This window comes from Hyperolius riggenbachi, chromosome 2 (assembly GCF_040937935.1).
Source record: "Hyperolius riggenbachi isolate aHypRig1 chromosome 2, aHypRig1.pri, whole genome shotgun sequence".
NCBI lineage: Eukaryota > Metazoa > Chordata > Amphibia > Anura > Hyperoliidae > Hyperolius > Hyperolius riggenbachi.
The window spans coordinates 521,557,720-521,581,495 of record NC_090647.1 but is presented as its reverse complement, the minus strand read 5'-3'; the positions used below and the strand labels follow the sequence as shown (position 1 = coordinate 521,581,495).

At 45.9% G+C, this 23,776-nt stretch overlaps 1 protein-coding gene across 1 annotated transcript in view; it reads left to right on the top strand.

The window, feature by feature from the left end:
- The window catches only part of CYYR1 (cysteine and tyrosine rich 1), an 88,473-nt gene extending 86,141 nt beyond the window's left edge, over positions 1–2,332 (top strand). The window contains exon 4 of the mRNA XM_068266136.1: positions 1,694–2,332. Within this exon, the coding sequence (XP_068122237.1) occupies positions 1,694–1,827 (134 nt within the window). The 3' untranslated portion in view covers positions 1,828–2,332. The remainder of the gene's footprint in view (positions 1–1,693) is intronic.
- Positions 2,333–23,776: the final 21,444 nt, after the last annotated feature.

Genomic DNA, 23,776 nt, shown 5'->3' with positions numbered 1-23,776 from the left:
GGAGGATGGGAGCCTCTAGACACCAGGGAACTGTACAGGGGAGGGAGGGGACCACTAAACACCAGGGAACTGCATAGGGGAGGGAGGACCACTAGACACCAGGGAACTTTATAAGGGAGGAAGCTGGCCAGTAGACATTGAGGTTGGCCTTCAACTAGGTCCCAGTGTACAATTTCGGCCCACTTTGTGTTTGAGTTTGACACCCCTGCTGTAAACAAACACTTGGCAGTGATGTACCTAAAAGCAGTAAAAGCTCCTGCCTTTAAATTAGGCTGATAGGAAAGATTCTATAATGAGCAACCATCTTTTAAATGAATATTGTAAAATATTGTAATCATTAAAGAATACCTTAGCTCTTAATCAATTTAAAAAAAGTACGCCTTATGCCTGTAGGGGGAGGTGTGCAGAGTCTTACCGCACCTCCAGTGACCCGGCGTCACCCTCCGTTCTGCTCCAAGTTGCCTCATTCTGCCCCTCCTGGTTGGCACGGTTGGTGACCTCCAACCCAGACATGCTACGCTGTGCATGCACAGTATGTCCGCTCATGCACGCTCACATCATATGGCGTCGCCAGGGAGCACAGTCGTAAGGTACCCTAGGGAACATTCTGTGCAGCGTAGTATGTCTGGGTGGTAGGGGGGGCAGAGCGAGGCAACTTGGAGAACAACTAAGGGTGACGCCGGGGCACAGGAGGTGCAGTAAGACTCCCCATACACACATAAGGCATCCTTTTTTACATTGCTAAGGTATCCTTTAAGATACATACAGTAAAGCTATTTCTTAAAAATGTAATTTTTTTTCAATATTTTAACTTTTGTCAGAGTCTTAGGGCCCGTTTCCACTATCGCGAATCCGCATGCGTTGCCCGCATGCGGATTCGCACAGTCAGTACAAGTGGATGGGACTGTTTCCACTTGTGCGTTTCCCCGCACGTTTTTCTGTGCAGAAAAAATCTGCAGGGTAGGGCCCTCAGAATTCGCCTGCGTGTGGAATGCAGGCGAATGTATTTAATAGGGAAATCGCATGCGTTTTCCCCATGCGTTTTTTGCCGCGATTTCGCATGCGATTTCGCATAGGTATTAATGTTAATTTACACAGGCAGTGACATGGTTAAATTCGCATACAGCCTTACCTATGCGAAATCGCATGCGAAATCGCGGCAAAAAACGCATGCGGAATCGCACCCGCATGCGATTTGCCTGCGGTGATTCGCCGGCGATTCCGCAACGCTATAGTGGAAACGGGCCCTTAGGGGCTATACAGCAAAGAAAAACACTGCGCTGTCTACACAAAGTGATGGAAGTGAATGATGGGTGCTGCTCCAGTAACTGGGTGGCTCCAGTAAATCTATGTAAAAAAGGCAAGAAGAAAGGAGCGCACCGCTGGTGCAATAAAATTTTTTACTTAAAAAATGACACGCATAAAAATACACTCACAGTGTATGATGAAATCAGAGCGCCTGTTTGGCCTGCCAGCAGTCCTCTCCTGTCAGCCGCGCTTGGCCAGAGCTGCGGGAGCCGATGTGGATGGCGTGGAGCTGGATGCGGTGGGCGGAGTCAGGTCGCGGGGATGCCGTCTGACGCGGTGCGCTCCTTTCTTCTTGCCTTTCTTAGGGGCTATACCCTGCATATATATGTATGGGAACCATTTACTTGCTGTCACTAATAGCTTGTGTATTTGCCTTTCATTGCAGTTTCTCCGCCACCATACAGCTTTGAATATGAGATGGAGTACCCTATGGACCTACCCCCTCCCTACACTCCCACCCCACCAACGCCTGTACAATACCGTGCCCCGCCCCCTTATCCCGGACCACCGGGCAAATAACATTCCAAAAAGCGGGGCATTGCCACACAGTCTGGGTCATGCAACTAAGAAGATGTCTGATACGAGAACCCCGGAATCCTATGGAAATCGGGACGATCTTCAGCTTAGTGCAATATTGACAGAAATAAAGCCAAGCCAGCCTTACCTCCTGACGTGCTTGAATGAAGATGTCCAGGATTGAATGAAGATGTCCAGGCTTGAATGAAGAGGACCGTGCTTGAATGAAGATGTCCAGGCTTGAATGAAGATGTCCAGGCTTGAATGAAGAGGACCGTGTTTGAATTAAGATGTCCGGGACCTCCTACAATGTCCGCTGCATGCGTCCTGAACCAGCTACCATTCGGTGCCGTAATAGGCAAGCCTTATTTATTCGTATGCCCTATGTGTGAGTGAGGACCAGACAGCTGTTTCTTAAAAAGTGATAGACACGAGAGAAAGAGGAATTCTCATGCCATTTTTTTTATTAGAGTTACTACACTATTTTTATGTAAAATGAAGTTCATTGTTGCCAAATATATATGTTTTTAATAAAACGGAAGCATTGCTTTTATTTTCCATGCAGCGGGCCAACCAGGAACAGAGATCTGGGTTCATCTCCCTCATAGTGGCTTAAAGAGAGTCTGAAGCCAATTTAATAACGGATTTTTACCTTTTATTTCTGTTAGGCATGTTTTCCCTGTTAAAAAAACTGCTATCCTGCAGCAGAACGAGGGTTTTTTACCCCCCAAATCCCCTGGGGCACATTGCGGGGAGCGCTTTCGTGAGAGGCAGAGCTTTTGGCTGCAGCTCTGCCTCTACTCACGTCCATCAGCACGTATCTCCGTCTCTCCCCCGCCCCTCTCAGTCTTCCTTCACTGAGAGGGGCGGGGGAGAGGCGGCGATCAGCGCTGATGGACGTGCATGGAGGCAGAGCTACAGCCGAACGCTCTGCCTCCCTGGGCAGCAAAATCCAAGACCAGGAAAGTTGTGGATTTTGCACAGGGGATTTGGGGGGTAAAAAATCCTCGTTCTGCCGCAGGATAGCGGCGTTTTAACAGGGAAAACATGCCTAACATAAATAAAAGGTAAAAAGCCATTTTTAAGTGCCTTCAGAGTCTCTTTAAATGGAGTTTCAGTGAAACCTTGGTTTGCGAGCATAATTCGATCCGGAAATATGCTTGTAATCCAAAGCACTCATACATCAAAGTCAATTTCCACATAAGAATTGATGCAAACCCAAAGGATTCGTTCCACAATCCAAAACCAGTTAAAGTAAAATAGTATAAAATAAAAATGTAAACAAGACATTCATTACAAACACAGCAAGGATGTGGGGTATCAACCTATAAATTCGAGTATCATCTAAAAAACATGCATAATTCAAAAAGAATGGAATAGGGAGACTCTCTAGTATATAAATATTAATAAAGCAAATTTATTCAAAAGATAGACAGACAATCACAAAAACCCACCCCTCCCATTAAAACCAAGTGTGTCTGAATCACACACCTGAAACAAGCATACATTGCAGCTAATCCAGTCATACTATAGTCAGAGCACCTGATCGGCAAGGCTTGTTCAGTGTCTATGGCTAAAAGTATTTAAAGCAGAGGATCAGCTGGAAAGCCAGGCAATTTGCATTGTTTAAAGAAAAATAAATATGGCAGCCTCCATATACCTCTCACTTCAGTTGTCCTTTAAAGAGAATCTAAGATAGGGACATAAAAAACAAAAAAAAACAATGCTACCTGATCCGCTGCTCTCCCCCACTCCTGTGGCCCCCATCTCCTTACTTTCATTTTCGTAACCTTTGGGTTTGAGTTCACGATCCTGGAAGCAAGGCAAGCTGCTCTCTCACCGTGCAGGGAGACAGGGGAGCGGCAGGGGGAGCGGCCAGGGAGAGACAGCTGCCCAATAGCAGCTGGGGAAAGCCGGCAAGAGCGCGTTTTGAGCAATGAATCCCTCTCCTCCTTCCCCCTCGAGATTAGCGACAATCATTGATGCCAATGTCAGAGGTTTATAGCACTGGGGGGGGGGGGGCAGAGAGCGGCATGGGGGGGCACAGTGGCATATCATGAGGTAGGGAACATGCCTCTGTGTCCTATCTGCACCCTTCCCCTGCACCGCCTTCGGGAACACTTTAAAGGGGTGTGGGCTGTAGCAGGTGACTGGCTTTGTGCTGGGGAAGAAACTGTCACTGCCATGGCAATAAGGGACTGCTGGATATTGTCAATTAAGTACTTTTCAATATATTTCATGCTATACACAAAAAAAAAAACGAATTAAAAAAACCAGAAGGTAGAACTACAGGTTGCGATTTCCATTTTCCGAAACTCAGAAGTCGGATTTCTGCAGAAATACCGCATTACCACAAATCAGTAATTTCAGACCAATCACAGAACTCGGAAGCATTGGACCAATCAGAGAAAGCAAAAACAACTTGGAACTATTTGGCCAATCAGAGAAAGCAAAAAAATTACCAAAAAAAGGCAACTCGGAAATCAATCGGTAATTGGCATTGTCGAAAAAAGAATATTCACATGAATTCATATAAAGTGTGGGATTTTCCCCTCACCCTCATTGGTGCCACTTTTACCGCAGTGATTTATTAGGATGAAGAAGGGTACGATACAAAAGATACCAGCTTTACCTTCCAAGGCTTGCAACCCGCTTTTTGAGGGGTTTGTAAATTGGCATGTGGGGTCAGAGGGCTAGAGGAGCTGTCATGTTGGCTCCTGAACACCCAGCGGCGGGGGCGTAGCTTGGGGTGGGCGGGGTAGGATACATGCTCCTGGGGCGCTGGGTCCCTAGGGGCGCCCAGCCGTGACCTGAGGTTTTTTAAAAAAAATTATTACCCCCTAGCGGGAGCGCAGAGAGGTGGGAGAGTGGTGGGCACAGCGGTGGGAAGGGGGGACATCTCCCCCCCCCCCTTTCCTCACCTTAGGTCTCCCCCTATCTCTCGCTCCCTCTCCAGATATGAGCGGCGGGTGGGCAGCAGAACACTTACTCTATTTGTGGCGGAGTAGAGAGATCTGTGCTCCGCTACTCTGGTCTAGTCTAGACCAGAGTAGCGGATCACAGATCTTTCTATGCACCGGGAATAGAGTAAGTGATCTGCCGCCCGCCCGCTGCTCATATCTGGAGGGGGGAGCGAGACAGAAAGGGGAGCCCTAAGGTTAGAGAGGGGGTTATGGCTACATATACTGGGGACATATACCCCTGACTACATATACTGAGGACATGTACCCCTTGGCTACATATACTGGGGACACCTATACGCCTGCCTACATATAGTGGGGACATATACCCCTGACTACATATACTGAGGACATGTAACCCTTGGCTACATATACTGGGGACATATACCCCTGACTACATATACTGAGGACATGTACCCCTTGGCTACATATACTGGGGACACCTATACGCCTGCCTACATATAGTGGGGACATATACCCCTGACTACATATACTGAGGACATGTAACCCTTGGCTACATATACTGGGGACATATACCCCTGACTACATATACTGAGGACATGTACCCCTTGGCTACATATACTGGGGACACCTATACGCCTGCCTACATATAGTGGGGACATATACCCCTGACTACATATACTGAGGACATGTAACCCTTGGCTACATATACTGGGGACATATACTCCTGACTACATATACTGAGGACATGTACCCCTTGGCTACATATACTGGGGACATATTCCCCTGACTACATATACTGAGGACATGTAACCCTTGGCTACATATACTGGGGACATATACCCCTGACTACATATACTGAGGACATGTACCCCTTGGCTACATATACTGGGGACATATACCCCTGACTACATATACTGAGGACATGTACCCCTTGGCTACAAATCATATACTGGGGACATATACCCCTGACTACATATACTGAGGACATGTACCCCTTGGCTACATATACTGGGGACATATACCCCTGACTACATATACTGAGGACATGTACCCCTTGGCTACATATACTGGGGACACCTATACGCCTCGCTACATATACTGGGGACATATACCCCTGACTACATATACTGGGGACATATACCCCTGACTACATATACTGGGGACATATACCCCTGACTACATATACTGGGGACATATACAACTTGGCTACATATACTGGGGACATATACAACTTGGCTACATATACTGGGGACACCTATATGCCTGGCTACATATATAACGGGGACACCTATACCCCTGGCTACATATACTGGGGACATATACCCCTGACTACATATACTGGGCACATATACCCCTGGCTACATATACTGGGGACATATACCCCTGACTACATATACTGGGCACATATACCCCTGGCTACATATACTGGGAACACCTATACCCCTAGCTACATATACTGGGCACATATACACCCTGGCTACATATGCTGGGGACACCTATACGCCTGGCTACATATACTGGGGACATATACCCCTGGCTACATATACTGGGGACACCTATACCCCTGGCTACATATACTGGGCACTTATATACCCCTGACTACATATACTGAGGACACATACCCCAGGCTACATATACTGGGCACATATACACCTGGCTACATATACTGGGGACACCCATACCCCTGGCTACATTTACTGTGGACATATACAGTTTACACCTGGCTACATATACAGGGGACACATATACACCTGGCTACATATACTTAGGACACATATACCTCGGGCTACCTATTCTGGGGACACCTATAGGCCTGGTTACTTTCACTGGGGACACCTATAGACCGGGTTACCTATACTGGGGGAACCTATTTTGGGGTAACTGCTGCCAGATTAACTGTATTTTTGGGGAACCGCTGCTGCCAGATTAAGTGTATTTTGGTGAACAGCTGCCAAATTATAGGTATGTTGGGGGAACCACTGCTGCCAGATTATGTCTATTTTGGGGGAATTATCTGTATTTTGGAGGAACCTCTGCCTAATTACATGTATTTTTGGTGAAATGCTGTCAGATTACATGTATTTTGGGGGGAAACACTATGGCAGAGCTCAAACTTCCCTGGCAGACCTTTTACACCACTGCTAAAATCATGTATATTTGGCCCCACCCATTACCAGGCCTACAATCTGTTGTGTGGCCACGCCCCTTTTTTGGCGCAGCGCGCAGGTCCCTTCTTAGAGGGCGCATTAATAGTCTTTGTCCTCGGGCGCTGAAAGCCCTAGCTACGCCTCTGCCAAGCGGTCCCCTAGGCCATACCTCCCAACTTTTTGAGATAAGAAAGAGGGACACTTAAGCCACACCCTTGCCACGCCCTTAATTACACCTCAGACACACCCGTAGTCGCACATGCCATAAACTTTTCATTAGAAAAATTTGTTGTTTTATAATTCAAAACACACTGGTCTTTTCACTCCTGGTCTATTATCCTTTATATTAACATTTGAAAATAAGAAATATATATATTTAAAGGATGGTAATAAAGTTTAGAGTCAATTAAACACATTTTGAGGAAAAAAAATACATATATTTACACAGGTCTGCACATCAGTCCTAAAAGAGGGACAGATAGGGAAGAAAGAGGGACAGAGGGACTGGGTTCTCAAAGAGGGGCTGTCCCCCCAAAAGAGGGACAGTTGGGAGCTATGCCCTAGGCCCTTGGCTAAGTTGCCTTGTCAGTGATCTGGCTCTTGTGCACAGAATGGATTAAAAGTAGACGTTCTAACCTTTATCCACAAATACAATATTTATCGGTTAGTAAATTTGAGCTAGAATTTTGAAAACTACCGACTTTGCCTGGGACAACGTTCCAAATGCTGGCATTGTACCTGGAATCCGAGATCATCTGGCAGCGACAGGATAGTGAGCTATAGACTAGGAAATGAATGTGTCCTCCCTTGTGCACCTATCCTGAAAGCTGCTATAATTAATGGCAGAGTCTCGTGCCTCTACCCCCTTTTGTTTTGTGTTTCTTTATCATTGCAATGCACAGGCTGGGACGTTCCCTTTGTGTTTGCAGAGTAATTAATTTCTAGGCGGGCAGCGTGATGTAGGTGTGCGGAGCCATCCGTGTGCGCCGACATTCCGGGAAGAGGAGGCCGGACAATGAACGGGCCTCGGGACAATTCTCCGCTGCATTGTTTGCTGTGAAATAGACATCAGTTCAATAGATTCCCACCACGCTGTACAATAATACACTCAGCCAGGCTGGAAGGTAGTTTAGAATTATTTTAATAACTTTTGCCTGTGGAGCTTTATGAAGGCTCAGACGTGCAGATTACCTGCCTGTAATAGAGCTACATTGCTAGGAGGTCAATGCTACTATTTTGGGATCAGAGTCTGCGTTTCATATTAACCGGGAGAATTCATTGACTCTAGCCCTCGTCGCTTAAAGAGGAACTCCGGTGAAAATGTAATTAAAAAGGTGCTTCATTTTTACAATAACTATGCATAAATTATTTAGGCCTGGTTCACATTAGCGGTGAGCGGAACAGGAGCGGAGCGTATACTGTACAAATGCACTGCTATGTAAATGGATCCAATGTTAAACCAATAGATGCGTTCACATCCATCCGCTTGTATGGATATGTTGTCCGTTCCACTCAACGGACAAAAAAATGCAGCAACACCTAATTTCCTGGACTGTTTGCCCAGTGGAGCGGAAATGGAAAGTTTTTCAGCTACCCATGTTTCCCCGAAAATAAGACACTGTCTTATATTAATTTTTGCACTAAAAGATGTGCTAGAGCTTATTTTCAGAGGATGTCTTATTTTTGGGCACACACTGGTAGTTTTCTTATACAAAGTGTACATACTGCATGCCATGTGCAACATACACAGAGCTTGTGGTTTGCAGATATTGGCTCTCAATTACAAGAAATTGATTCTGCTGATCATGTGGGTAAGAGTCTATTTCTTGCAGGCAGAGAACTCTGTCAAGCTCCACAGAGCTATAATAGGATAAGCTGTGTGTCCTGTGAAAAGGTGAAGAGGTGAAGTGCTGCTGATGCTTATCAGGACAGATCAGGAGAGCTGGCTCCAACAAAAACACAAATTGCCTAACACATATATAGGACTGAGTAGAACTCACATTATACTGCTGCTCGCCTGTATCCAGGCTTTGTATTGGGAGCGTGACTTGCTGGTGTCATGTGGGCTGCTGCCTAGCTAGGGCTTAAATGCGGAGGATGTCTTACATTTCAAGCATTCTTGAAATTCCTGCTAGGTTTTATTCTCAGGGTATGTCTTACTTTAGGGGAAACACGGTATATAGGAACAAATAGAAAACAGACATTTTACAGCATACTGGCTGTAAAAACTGACAGTTTTTACCTGCCCCTGATGGCTGGATCCGTATGTCCGTTTCCATGAAAAAACGCAAATGTGAACCGGTCCTTAGTCAGTGTTTGCCCATTGTAAAATATTTCCTCTCCCTGATTTACATTCTGACATTTATCACATGGTGACATTTTACTGCTGGCAGGTGATGTCACTGGAGGGAGATGATGCTTGCTTTTTTGGCAGTTGGAAACAGCTGTAAACAGCCATTTCCCACAATGCAATGAGGTTCACAGGCCGGAAACTGTCACCACAAAATAAACAAAAATACAGGAAGTGCAAACAATATGCACTTATCTCCTCAATCATAAATCAGTCCATGAACCAAATCGTGTAGCAAATATTGCGACACGATTTGGATCATGGACTGATTTATGATTGAGGAGATAGGTGTATATTGTTTGCACTTCCTGTATTTTTGTTTTTGTTTATGTACCTAAAGGGTGTAACCCACATTACCATGATGTCATTTCCTGTTGGGGCAGGTATATATGACCATTATTCATTTGTTACTTGGCATTGATAAAGGTCGGGGACGACCGAAACTGTCTGCTGTATCTAAATTTGCTCTAAATAAAAAGAAGAAGAGCTGATATATACGGTGTATATATATATATATATATATATATATATATATATATATATATATATATATATATATACAAACATCACTTCCTGGTTAGCGGCCTTGTTTTTGTTTGTAAACACTGCCTAAAACTGGCGATTAAAAGCCAGAATCGCGGCGGAGAGCAGCGGAAACGGCAAAGAGGGATCCTGCAGATCACAGTGACTCGATTGGTATGTTTTTTATTGTTTAAATTGGACAGTATGCGTAGATTCTCTTTAACATTGAGGCTGAACCGCCTCAGAAATCAGCAGAAATGCTGCAGGACCCGTGTTTGTGTTTGGGAAAAAAGCACATTTTTCTGGAGTGATCCCTCCCAAATACATTAGCCAAAAAAGCACAAGCATTGTAAAAAGTGCTCAGAAGCGCTCTTGGTGTGCACCAGCCCTTAAAGGGAACCTAAACTGAGGAGGATATGGATTTTTCCTTTTAAAATAATATCAGTTGCCTGACTCTCCTGCTGATCCTGTGTCGCTAATACTTTTAGCCACAGCCCCTCAATAAGCATGCAGATCAGGTGCTCTGACTGAAGCCAGACTGGATTAGCTGCATGCTTGTTTCAGGTGTGTGATTCAGCCACCACTGCAGCCAAAGAGCTCAGCAGGACTGCCAGGCAACTGGTATTGTTTAAAAGGAAACATCAATATCTCTCTCAGTTTAGGTTCCCTTTAGAAAAACAAAAGTTTGCTTTCTTAAAACATAAAGACTTTGCGATAATTCAGGTTAGAGTGAGCTTGAGAAGTCTCCCAGTGCAACATTGCTGAATAATATGCAAATTAACCATTGTACCCTTAGCAGCTAAACACACCTCCAGAACCGCTGGAATGCAATGATGTGTCAGCTTGTTAATTTGTACAGAGCCATAATAATCCAACATGCATACAGACTGTTTCGGATTGTTTGATCCTCATCAGTGCATGGCATGGATTACTTTGGCTCTATGCAGTAGGGCTTGTAACACCGAGAGGTACAGACTAACCAGCAAGCTCATGGTGACCCAGAACTCATTGGAGTGTGTAAGGGATTACAATGGTCCTAAAAGCCCCCTTACTAAAATGCTAAGAAAAACAAAAGTTTGCTTTCTTAAAACAGAAAGAATTAGTAGGTTCCCTTTAAATATAGTAATTGTTAATTTGTAATATGTATCTTATGTAGGTAGAGAGGGAAGCATTAGCAGAAAAAACTGGAAAACTATTGATACGTCTTCAATGTTCAGGAGAACCTTATTAAATTAAGCACATATTAGTGAAAGGTCATGATGAACTCTACAAACACTCCACCTGATTGGTTTGGTGGAGGATGCCCAGCCTTGGAGCGGTCCGTTTGGACATGTGATCATCAGACCTACTTTGACACATTACTCAATGAAGAGGAAGATTTCCCCCGCTGTTCTTACCCAGTCATGTCCAGTCAAGCAACAACATTAAGATAAACCTGTTTAATGCGTTTTGCTGTGTGTTAGTATATTGTTAATAATTCCATGTGACATTCCTCTCCTGCAGGAAGCCAGGACAGCATGCATGTTGAAGTGTGACGTGAACTGGCCATTTCTTGTTGATGGATATTTACTGATGCGTTAGATCTTTAAAACGATGTTTGTCACTTTTTATCACTTGTCTGTGGGGAGAGGTAGAAGCATGATCATCGACATAACTGGTGGATAGAGGCGCCTAATAAAAATAAAATACATTATAACTTAATATAAAAAAAGAGAGTTGGTTGGGTTCGCTTACCTTGCCTGATGAAAAAGCTAATCATTTAGCGATTTAAGAAAATTTCATTACAAAACACGTTTCGCAGGTGCTTTCCTGCTTCTTCAGCTCAATTAAGTTTTGTGCCTGGTGGCTGCAAAGGGCAGGGAACAAGCACCTCTGCTTTTAAATAAGTTTTAGTGTAATTTATTTTTTATTGGGTGCCACCACCCTCCTTTTATTACTGTTCACACCTCTGTTGGGAGATTGTAATTTTAGTTTTATCCTACAGGTGGGAGTTTGGCTTTGGCAATCTCCCTTCATCCAGGAGTCCATGGTCTGGAGAACGATGACCTGGGGTCAGTTACCCCAATCCAAGCGGGAGTGGAATTCTGCCATAGACTCAGGGCCAGTTCTCTCATGAAGCAAGGTGAAACATTTGCATCAGGCGCAGAGATTTCAGGGGCAGCATTTTTGTTCTGTGTGTCCCTCCCTGAGGAGGAATGAAGTGACTGAGGGTGAGCACTTTGTCACAGACTCACAGCCAGCCAGTGTTCTATTGTGTTGAGCTGCAGCACGTCATGTGAGAACATTAAATGAAGCAGAGTAAATTGTTGGGTGCTGTGCGATCATTCCAAATCGGTGGTGGGGAGGCATCCTCACAAGTTTACCTCAGGCAGCAAATAGTGTAGAACCGGCCCTGCATAAGCTATATAAGTGGCTGCGTTTCAGAGCAACCCAAAAAGTGTGATTTTTCTCTCATCTTATAAGGTGTTGCCTAACAGTTCAAATCACTTATGAGACCACATCTGGAGTATAGGATACAGTTTTAGGCACCACGCTATAGAAAGGACAATGACCTTCTAGAACGGATACAAAGACGGGCAACTAAAATAATCAGAGGGTTGGAAAAGCTCACTTACCAGGAAATGATGGACAAACTGGGCTTATTAAGCTTGGAGAAAAGGCGACTGAGAGGTCACCTGATTATGTATAAATACATCAGAGGGCAATATAAAAGCTTGGCAGATGAGCTTTTTGTCCCTAGGTTGTACAACAAACAAGGGGACATGATTTGCGTATGGAGGAAAAAAGTTTTGCCATCTATTTAGAAAGGGGTCCTTCACAGTTAGGGCTCGATTCACTAAAGTGTGATAACTGCTATGATAGCAGTTATCACACTTTAGTGAATCAAGTCCTTAGAGTGGTTAAAATCTAGAACATCTTACCTCAGGAAGTAGTTATGGCAAACTCTATATCTGCAGTTAAAAGGGGTTCAGGGTGTTTTTTTTTCTGGTTGATCTTGATCGACTACTGGTTTTCTTCCTTTGTATTTTTCCTGCTTCCTGATTACTTACAAGCTGCTCGTTTAGGCCCCGTTCACACTTGCGTTTCTGTGCCAAACAGACCGGATGACTGGATCCGGATCCGATCCGGATCCGGTCCGGTTGCATCAGGTATGTATACGGCTGCGATCCAGATCCGTTTGGTAAAAGAGATAAATAAACTATTTAACTTGTTGGGGTCTGGGAGGTCAGCAGAAGGTGCATCTGTAGAATCAGGCCCTCCGCTATTTAAGGCATCACCTCCATGTCAGACATACTGCCAAACAGCTTCAGCACTAAGTCACTGCTGCTCCACTCCAGAAATGCTGGGCCCATGTGTCCCCATCCAAAATGGCCGCTAGAAAACGCATAGGAAGTGGGGTAGAACGACAGTTTTTTATGGCCAGTGTGTTCTGTGCTTTCCGTTTCCTATTGGTTTCTATTTCCGGATGGTGCAGTCAGGCTCCGGTCCGGGTGCGTGGGCCAGATGACCCGGACCTGAAAAATAGAGCATGTTGGAAAAGTGTCCGAAGTCCGGATCCGATCCGGCTCCGTTCTGTACGGAACGGACGCATGTGAACGGCCGCATAGACTTTGCATTGCTATGCGGAACGTACGTTCCGTTTGTACAGTATACGGTCCAGATCCGATCAGGCGAATCCGGACAGCGAACGCTAATGTGAACCAGGCCTTACATGGAATTCCAGGCAAAATTATGGAAATTAATAATTAAACTTCAACTCCATGAAATATGCAGCATTTAGTTTTGGATAGCTCCAGGCTCCTCTGATTCTGAAACCACAAGTCTTGAGCAGCTTTTCTGTCTCTCTGTCCTCCGATGAATGTCTGAGATGACACAAGTATAACCTGTGCCTGTCTGTGGTGCAACCGGTCCACCAGTCATTGGGCTCAATCCAATTCACTTTTTCTTCTAAGTTTTCTCCTAGTGGATAAGTCTTCATCTCCTGACTAAAATAACTTTTCAGCACCCTGCAAGTGAAAAAGAGGAGCTGTCAGCTATACTATCTCAGAAAAAAACACATATATATGAAGATAAATACTTGCTCTACTTACATAACACATGTTTTGCACTGTCCACATTTTGATTTGAGTGATTTTTCTACAGTAAAAAAAGAGAAACTCCTTCCTAGCATTTCCCATTTTAACTGTGGCTATTTTTAAGCCAATCCTGATGTAATTTCCTCCCCTACTCTCCTCTGCCTGATGGTGTATGCATTGCCCGTCCTTCACTATAGAAAGTGCATTATCTCAGCATGAAAATGTAACGATTGTGGAATTCTCTCCGTGATCAGCACAAGACGTGCGCTGACACTGCGGAAATCCTCCACAAGCGTATAATTTGCGGGAACCCAGCAAAAGGTGCAATGCACCTGTAGAGGGAAATTCCTGTCGACAGGGGGAGCTGTGGAGTGCAGAGGAACAGCTCCTCTGCCCTGCCACACACGCCAGACATTAATTGCACGAAGGGAAGAAACGCAGGGCAAGATAGCCCTGAAAGAGAGAGATCAAAGCGACAGAGGGTATGCGTGTTCACCAAACTAGTCGCCACCCTGCGACGATGAACACACAACTATGAAGACAAAGTGAGAAGGCAATCGCCAGAGATGCCGATTGCTAACAGAGACACAAGAGCGAATAAGCACAGATGAGGAATGTATGTATGTCCACCAATCTAGCTGCCACCTGCGACGGCAGACACACAACAAGGAAACCGAGTGAGAACGCAATCGCCTGGGAAGCGATTGCGAATGAGATTGAGCAAAGGGACAGATTGTATGTGTGTGCACCAAACTAGTCGCCAACCCGCGACGGTGTATACACAACAGCAGATATGAAGTAGGAACGCAATCGCGAGAGAGGCGATTGCCAGGGGTGACACAAGGCTACAGCAAGGCAGAACACGAGAGTAGCAAAGGCACAGCAAATCATACAATGAGGAGATAAGGAAAATAACAAACGCTAGCTAAACGCGAACACCGCACTCATTCGCAACAGTGCACGCGTTTATGCGCGGTCCCCGCGTGATAAGCACAACAGAGACAAGCACGCCTAACTAACCACCGACAGACAAACATGAAACAGAGGACGCGAGCGCTTGCTTAACTGTTACCTCACCGAGCCTCCAGCAAGCGTTCGTAGCAGACAAGACACGAAAACAGAAATAAGAGAGAGAGAGACGGATCCACAGCACTAGTGCAAGGCGAGTGCGATCCAGGCAAGACAGATAGAGGAGATAGCTGGTAGAAACCGCTGCTCCAGCTATACTCCAAGAACAAAGATCAGAACGACTTCCTGTCGACCACCGCAGGGACAGAACAATCGCAACAGACAAACAAAACAGATATGCAATCCTAACTGCACTAGGGAAACCTGCCTAGTGCAGTCCCAGGAATTACTCTAAGCTAATCTTCAAACAAAGAGCAAGGCTGACACTTGGAGTGTTTCACAGGAACTAACCCTTATGACCAACAACTTACTGTGGGAAACATAGCTCTTTATAGAGCAAGCCCACAAAGGATGTGGCTAGGCAATCTGCATGACAAACGTATGCAAATTCCTCAGCAGCAAGCTGCACAACTGACAAAAGGTCTCTCTTCCAGAGACCTGCAGAATGCAGACCTGAACAGTGGTCAAAAGGCTGCCTGCCTGCGCAGGCAGCCGCGCGGATCCTCACAGAGAAATATTGGCCAATCAGAGAGGAACAGAGGTGTGGGACGGGAAAACAGGAGGGAAAGAGGCTTCAGCCAATCAGGCTGCATTAGTTAAGTCTGAGGGGAAAGTAGAAAAGCAACAAAGGACAACCCAGCATGCCCTGCAACTTCCTTTTTGTGTACCAAATTTTGTGTCTACCAAATAATAGTCAGGTAAACTGGTGAATGATCATTTATCAACAAGAAAAGTAATAGTGATTTTAACTTTTGAATTGCCTGGTTAGCACCCTTATCACTTGTTTACAAGATAATTGTATGCCCAACAGTTACACTTTAAATGTAGGTGAAAAAGTACACCTATTCTAGACTGACTAATGCAGATGAGACAGAATTTTCTGCTGCTCTTACAGCCTACCCTATGCTAAGACTACAGAGACTGTAGACCTCACACTCATTATTAACGATGAGGAAAAACACGTACCATGGAGGGAATTCAATTCAACCAGTCAAAGCCTCTAACCGCGTTGATTAATTAACTAGCTGATGGCTTATTAATTAGCAACCCCCTTCCCCCAATTGATGACAGCTCACCTATTCTCTTATGTTCTTAGCCTCCCCTGTTTAGGGAGCACCTGTCACACCTGCTCACTCCGTTCCAGTGATAGACCTCAGCTTCCGTTTCCCACATCTCACAGGAGGCGCACAGCTGCATGACTGTAGCTAGCACCATCTGCCTGATGCCACATAGTATGGTGCTGGGAGGGGGCAGAGAGGAGAGTAACACCACAGCTATAGCTGAGATACGGGCAGCATTCTGTAGAAGGATTTACTAGGAGGTACATCTCACTAGGTACATCTCACAGGAGGCCCACAGCTGCAGGACTGTAGCTAGCACTATCTGCCTGACACCACTTAGTATGGTGCTTGGAGGGTGCAGAGAGGAGAGTAACACCACAGCTATAGCTAATGCTGAGCTACGGGCAGCATGCTATAGAGCAGTGGTCCTCAAACTAAGGCCCATGGGCAGAATGCGGCCCCCCGAGGCTTTTTTTACTGGCCCTCAAACAAAATCTATAACTTATAGATGCTGCCCACTATACCTGTAAATATTGGCTGTCCGTATATAGAATAGCAGTGCTGGCATCACCCATCCAACCCATCGCTGGCTTCCAATCCAATTCTGCATTAGGTGACACTGCCGTCTAATTGGACAGCAGGTTGTCACCTGGGTATGCTTCAATGTCTGGTGCAAAGACGTTCTTCGGGCGACGCATGACTGAATGGCCGCTGCTGGGAGGTCTCCTCCAGGCATGATTGGGGGGAATCAATACCTACATTCAATGTAATGTTTTGCAACATCATTTTATGTATGTTTCGGCCCCCCAGCAGTCTGAAGTATGTTGACCCGGCCCTTCGCCGAAAACGTTTGGGGACCCCTGCTATAGTGGCAGGTAGTAGGAGAGCCAGGAATGCTGAAAAGCGCATTCTAAAGGTGCACAGACACTTTCAGTGGTTGTTGTCCAAAGGGGTTGGGACTCGATCTGTCGGGGGTTGAGTCTTGTCCTGCTATACCAGAACGATGCATGTTTTGCTATGGAGGGGAGGCGTGATGACACATGGCACATGGTGGAGTGGCTTCCAGCAGAAGGGGAACACTGCATTTTGGGTTTGTTTTTGCTCAAAGATCTGGTGTTTCAGAATGTTTAAAGAGAACCTGAACTGAGAATTAAAAGTCAAAATAAAGATACACACGTCATACATACCTCCTGTGTAGTCTACTCCTCAATCTTTTTCTCCTCTCCTGCACCCTTTTTGTCCACTGTGATCAATGGAATTCTACTGTCCTCTATTTTGAAAATGGCCATTACCCCATAACAGCTTCCTGGTAGAGATGGCTCGAACCTCCGATTTTAGGTTTGCGAACCTCGAACGCGAAGTTCTGCAAAAGTTTGCGAAACTGCGAACCGCAATAGACTTCAATGGGGAGGTGAACTTTCAAAACTTCAAACACTAATTCTGCCCACAAAAGTGATGGAAAAAATGTTTCAAGGGGTCTAACACCTGGAAGAGGGCATGGCAGAGTGGGAATCACCCCAAAAGTCCCGGGGAAAATTACGGATTTGATGCAGAGCAGGGTTTTAAGGGCAGAAATCACATTTCATGCTAAATTGGAGGCATAAAGTGCTTTAAAACATCTTGAGTGTGTATACATCAATCAGGGAGTGTAATTAGTGTACTGCTTCACACTGACAGACCAAACTCAATGTGTAATGCACCGCAAACAGCTGTTTGTGTAGTAATGGCTGTGCTGGATTGGTGCGCACCATGGTGAGAGTGCAGGCCATGGCGGTTTTCAAGCCCACATGGTCGCCGAGCTGAGGTAGCTCAATGATAGTACAACAGTGACTGTCCAGCTGATTGAATTTGGTCTGTCCACAATGAAGCAATGAACTTATTATCTTGTTTCAGGTGTGCCCCCCAACACAATCATATAGCCGGTCATTGCTTCATTGTGATACGCAAGCCCCTTCACCACGGCAAGGTAACGATCACGAAGGGGAATTGGCACGTGTACATGCCTTTTGTTTTGTTGTTGCAGCCTCAGTGCATCCAGAAAAATTAGTCAGGCATGTACACGCACCAGAAAAATTATTATTCTTTTTGTTCAGGAATCCACCTGGAGTCCTTGACCCTGTTGGTGGTGGCAGAGAAGGCAGTTAAGCGGCCTGCAGGCAGAGATGCTGTGTGGGGACTTACTTAGTCTTCGGGCAAGCAGTCACACGGTGTGCAGGCAGAGATGCTGTGTGTGTGGGTAGTGACTTAGTCTTTGGGCAGGCAGTAGCCCTCCGGGATCCATTCCTTATTCATTTTAATAAAGGTGAGGTACTGAACACTTTTTTTGACCTAGGCAACTTCTCTTCTCACTGACAATGCCTCCAGCTGCGCTGAAGGTCCTTTCTTGGACGCTTAAGGCAGGGCAAGCCAAAAGTTGAATGGCAAATTGTGAAAGCTCTAGCCACAGGTCAAGCCTGCACACTCAGTAGTCCATCGGTTCATCACTGCTCAGACTGTCGATGGTTCTTTCTCTACCATTGTTAAAGAAAGGGTACGGCCGGGGAATCAGGGTTTAATTCCGGTCCGGAGTGGGAGCCTGAGAAACGGCTACCACCTCCAGGAGGGAGTGCAGCCTGATTGGCTGCCATATGTCTGCTGACTGTGATGTAGAGGGTCAAAGTTTAGCCCAATGATATAGTATAGGGGGCGGGTCAAACTTGCATAAAGTTCGTGTTCGATCGCAAACGCGAACCAGCGATGTTCACGCAAATACGTTTGCATGCAAACCGTTTGGGCCATCACTACTTCCTGGTCAGCACAGTGTGAGGCCCAGTGCACACCAAAAGCCTCTAGCAGATCTGCAAAACGCTAAAGGTTTTTGAAGCAGATTTTCAGAGCGATTCTAGGCATGTTTAGAGAGGTTTTCTAAACATGCCTAGCGTTTTTGTGTAGCAGATTTCATGAATTGTTACAGTAAAGCTGTTACTGATCAGCTACTGTTACAAAAACGCCTGGAAAACCGCTCTGATCTAGCAATTTTCAGAGCGGTTTCAGCTTTTCCTATACTTTACATTGAGGCAGAAACACATCTGCAAACCGCAAAAATGCTGCAGGAGCCACGTTTGCGGTTTGCTAAAAACCTCAAACCGCTGGTGTGCATCATCCCATAGAGATACATTAGCCAAGCGTTTTCACAAGCGGCATCGTTTTTGAAAACGCTACCAAAACCACTTGGTGTGCACCAGGCCTCAAACTGTAATATCGCCCACTTGAGCCATAGGGAAACATGGGCATTACCTTGCACAATCAGTTGTAACTGACAGCTGCTGATGTATAACTGACAGCAACTGGTATATTTCAGTTGTGACAAAATATTGTTAGAGAAGTGCATCACTGAATGAAGCAGGAAGAGGAAGTGACACGCATGGCCATTGCAAGAGACTCCTCCAGAGGGGTCATAGCACGACTTTGTTGGAAGTCGCCTGGCTTAAAGGCAACCCCATGAGAGGTGCTCAGAGTTACTTTAACAATGATGACACCTCCCTGACAATGCAGCTGTCCTTGGTAAGTTTTGAGGCTCCATATCAATAGAGTTCTTGGACCAGCATGTAAAACTCGCAAGCTCCTTATTAACTCCACTGGCCTATTATTATTACTACTATTATTATTATTACTAGTAAAGTTTTAGTTTGTATTTTCACAGATTTAACAGCTGTTTGCAGATGTTTCATTTATATATTTTCTTTCCTGAGTCTGGTAAGATAGATAGTGTCCTTGGCCGGATTATAGTACAGAGAGGAAAAAAAGCTTTTATGTCTTTTACTTTCGGTCCCTGCTTTTATGTTGTGTGGCTTTTGTTCGGTAGGAGGCTAAATGCATTTTAAATGTCATTAACATTAGAGCGGGGATGTAGTGCAGTCGTGGAGATAAGGAAGTCTCATTGATTATAACCATGGGAATACAGTCTACAAATGTCACTCCTGGGGACAGGGGGATGCTGCTCCACGGCAACTAATATTTCTAGACGTGAAAAGCATAACTCATGTAGGTATCCGGACTCCTTAGATGCTCATGGTACAGGAAATGTACTTTACCTTATTACAGCCAAATTCAACTTTTCTTGAGATAACTACAAACCCTTTAACCTGCTGAGCGGTCTGGACGAGCTCAGCTCGTCCATTACCGCCGGAGGCTGCCGCTCAGGCCCTGCCGGGCCGATTTTCGTCAAATAAAAAGCAGCACACGCAGCCGGCACTTTGCCAGCCGCGTGTGCTGCCTGATCGCCGCCGCTCTGCGGCGATCCGCCGGCGAAAGAGGGTCCCCCCAGCCGCCTGAGCCCAGCGTAGCCGGAACAAAAAGTTCCGGCCAGCGCTAAGGGCTGGATCGGAGGCGGCTGACGTCAGGACGTCGGCTGACGTCGATGACGTCACTCCGCTCGTCGCTATGGCGACGATGTAAGCAAAACAAGGAAGGCCGCTCATTGCGGCCTTCCTTGTTTATTCTGGGCGCCGGAGGCGATCGGAAGAACGCCTCCGGAGCGCCCTCTAGTGGGCTTTCATGCAGCCAACTTTCAGTTGGCTGCATGAAATAGTTTTTTTTTAATTTTAAAAAAACCCTCCCGCAGCCACCCTGGCGATTTAATCAGAACGCCAGGGTGGTTAAAAGGCCGGTTCACACGGAGCGGGAAGAACAGGCTGACAGGAACTTACTGCCCACATGACCCCTTTGATTGGGCCAGGTCAGAGCAGCCACGTGACCAGCTGTCCAACCACAGCTTGGAGATCAGAGCTTCAGCATAGTAACAGGTGTGTGGAGAAAATCTTCCAACCTCCTTTAACCTTTTCGGGACCGGCCGCCTACCCCCCCTTAAGGACCAGGCATTTTGTGCGGGAGGGGGGTGCGCACGTTTGGGGGGGTCAGGCGGCCGGATCCCGTGTGTGGCTGGCTAGATTGGTGTCCCCCCATGGTGGCCTGTGCCTCCCCCTTCTGCCAGCAGCCTTCACTCACCTTCCAGGCTCCAGCGATGAGCCGCACGGGACCCTCTTCTCCGGCCGGCATCTCCGTTCTGTCTGACGATCAGTTCCGGGTCGCGGCTTGATGACGTCACCCGGCGCAGACGTCAGACAGAGCGGAGATGCCAGCCGGAGCGGAGGGGGGTGCCGATCATCGCGGGAACGGCAGAGAGGTAAGTGGATCCTCTTCTTTCCCCCCCTGCCGCCGCAGCTGTCAAACTGATCACTACGATCGGACGGCGATCGTAGTGATCACGTGATCAGCAGCCATACGCGATGGCTGCTGATCACTCGGGGGAGATGTCGGCTGTCATATGACAGCTTCATCTCCCCCTCCGGGTACGCACGATCGCGTCGGGAGTGGAAATTGCGGGCCGGCGTAGATTCTAGGCTAGAACAGCCACAAGTGCGGCGTAGAATCTAATGCACGTGGTCCCGAAAAGGTTAACCTGAAAGAAAAGAAAAAAGAGCAGCACAGCAGCAAAAAACGATATATAAATAAACACACACCTGTGGTGAAGGCTGCAACAATCCCATGGGGGCTATTGCTCCATATTGTCACTCAGCCCCTACAGGTGTGCTTTAGTAGCTGGGTGGTCGCTCTTGACACCTGCATTTAAAGAGAAACTCTGACCAAGAATTGAACTTCATTCCAATCAGTAGCTGATACCCCCTTTCCCGTGAGAAATCTTTTACTTTTTATAAACGGATCATGAAGGGGCTCTGTATGGCTGATATTGTGGTGAAACCCCTCCCACAGTTTGATGTCAGGACCATGGTTCTGACATCACACTGTGGGAGCCTTGTTACATTGTGGGAAATAACAGCTGTTTACAGCTGTTTCCAACTGCCAAAAAAAAACAAGCAGCAACTCCTTCCACAGACATAACCTGCCAGCAGTAAAAATGTCACCATGTGATAAACGTCAGAATGTAAAGCAGGGAGAGGAAAGATTTTACAACGGGCCAATATTGATTAAGTAATTTATACATAATTATTGTAAAAATGAAGCAGTTTTTTTATTACATTATTTTCACTGGAGTTTCTCTTTAAAGAGGTTCTGTGGAGGTTAATAAAAACAAAAAACGAACACTTACCTGGGGCTTCTAGCTGTCATGTCCCACGCCGTCCTCCTACGATTCTCTGTTCCCCGCCGCTGGTCTGGTCTAATTATTCCTCTAACTAGACGAATACTGCTCACTCCCGCGCACATCATCAGTACGAAGTTTTCTTGTACTGCGCCTGCGCAGTAAGCCCCTGATGATGAGCGTGCAGACGCAGTTTAGTTAGAAGCCTAATTAGCCCGGGACCGGCAGCGGGGAACGGAGAATCGTAGGATGGCGCTGGGCATGACAGCTGCAGGGGGGCGATACAAGCCCTAGGTAAGTGTCAGTTTTTTGTTTTTAATAGCCTCCACAGAATTCCTTAAAGTGAACCTCCAGACTACAAATCTACTCAGCAGCACTGAAAAGGCTTGGTGTTTCTTTAACAGTTTCACAGCATCAGAACTTTGTTTTTAACTAAGCCTCATTTTTTAGCTGCACAGAAGCTAAGGTCCGCCTCATCAAAGAAAACTGCCACGGCATTTTTCCCCTGATGCTGTGCAAAGCATGATGGGATTGCCTATGTTGTTGTTCTCATTGCCTAGCAAGTGGGAGAGGTGATCAGGACACAGGACAGTTTGAACTGTGTCTCATGCTCCCTGTCACCTCCTTTCAACCAAAAAGATGGCTGGCCTCATGAAATCAAACATTTGCCTGTTTTTTTTTAAAACAGGGTGGGTAAGAGATTATATTACCTATCTATTTTGATTAACATAACTAATGTAACTTAATGACAGTATGTTTGTTTAGGCTGGAGTTCCTCTTTAGGAGCTCGTTCACACTAGGGGCGTTTTTGAGATTTTTGAAGCGCTGGCGATTTTCAAAATTGCCCTGTAAGCGCTTGTGCCATGATTCTCTATGACAAAGTTCACATCTGAGCAATTCGTTTACGATCCGCTCAGATAAGCGGTGCATGAGCCATTTGTGAGGCAATTCCGCCTCAATGGAAGGTATAGAAAAAACGCAAAACGCTCACAAAACCGCTTTGTGCAGTGATTGTGTGAGTGTTTTTAAGAATAAATATATTGTATTTATTTTTTTCCGGGTCAAAGAGTTCACTTCCTGACTGCGTCAGGGGGTGAATAAAAAAACGCTCGGGAAAAGCGCTTTTAACAAAACCGCAACGCCCACCCAAGCGTAGGGAGAGGAAAAAAATTGCCTCTAAAAAAGCCCAACGCGGACAGACACGCGAGCGGAACGCAATGGGAACAAAGCCTTAAACCATGTAGAGCCGTTGCCCAGCAACCAAGCTAGTTCAGCCATTGAATGAAACCAGGATTCTGATTGGCTGCTGTTGGCCTCTGCTTCCCTTTCAGTCCTTTTTTTTTTCTCTTGATAAACAGGACCTGAGTCTGAAATAGTTGTTAGGGGAACAGAGAGGCCTTTTGCAAAATGTGATCAACAGCAACCTTGGTTTAAGGTATTTAATGCAAAAAAAAACCTCTGTTATTTTGAGAGATACGTGTATGAGCTGCTTTTATTGTCAGGTAAGTAACGTGATGTTCCAAACTTCCACTTCCACCGACTCAGACATTACTCGTATGAAATGCTTTGATTGCAAATGCCACACCAGCTACCTGACATTTATTTCACAGCAATTTTCCGGTAAATTTCACCATTTTATGGCCCATTCTAATTGCACAAAACTGT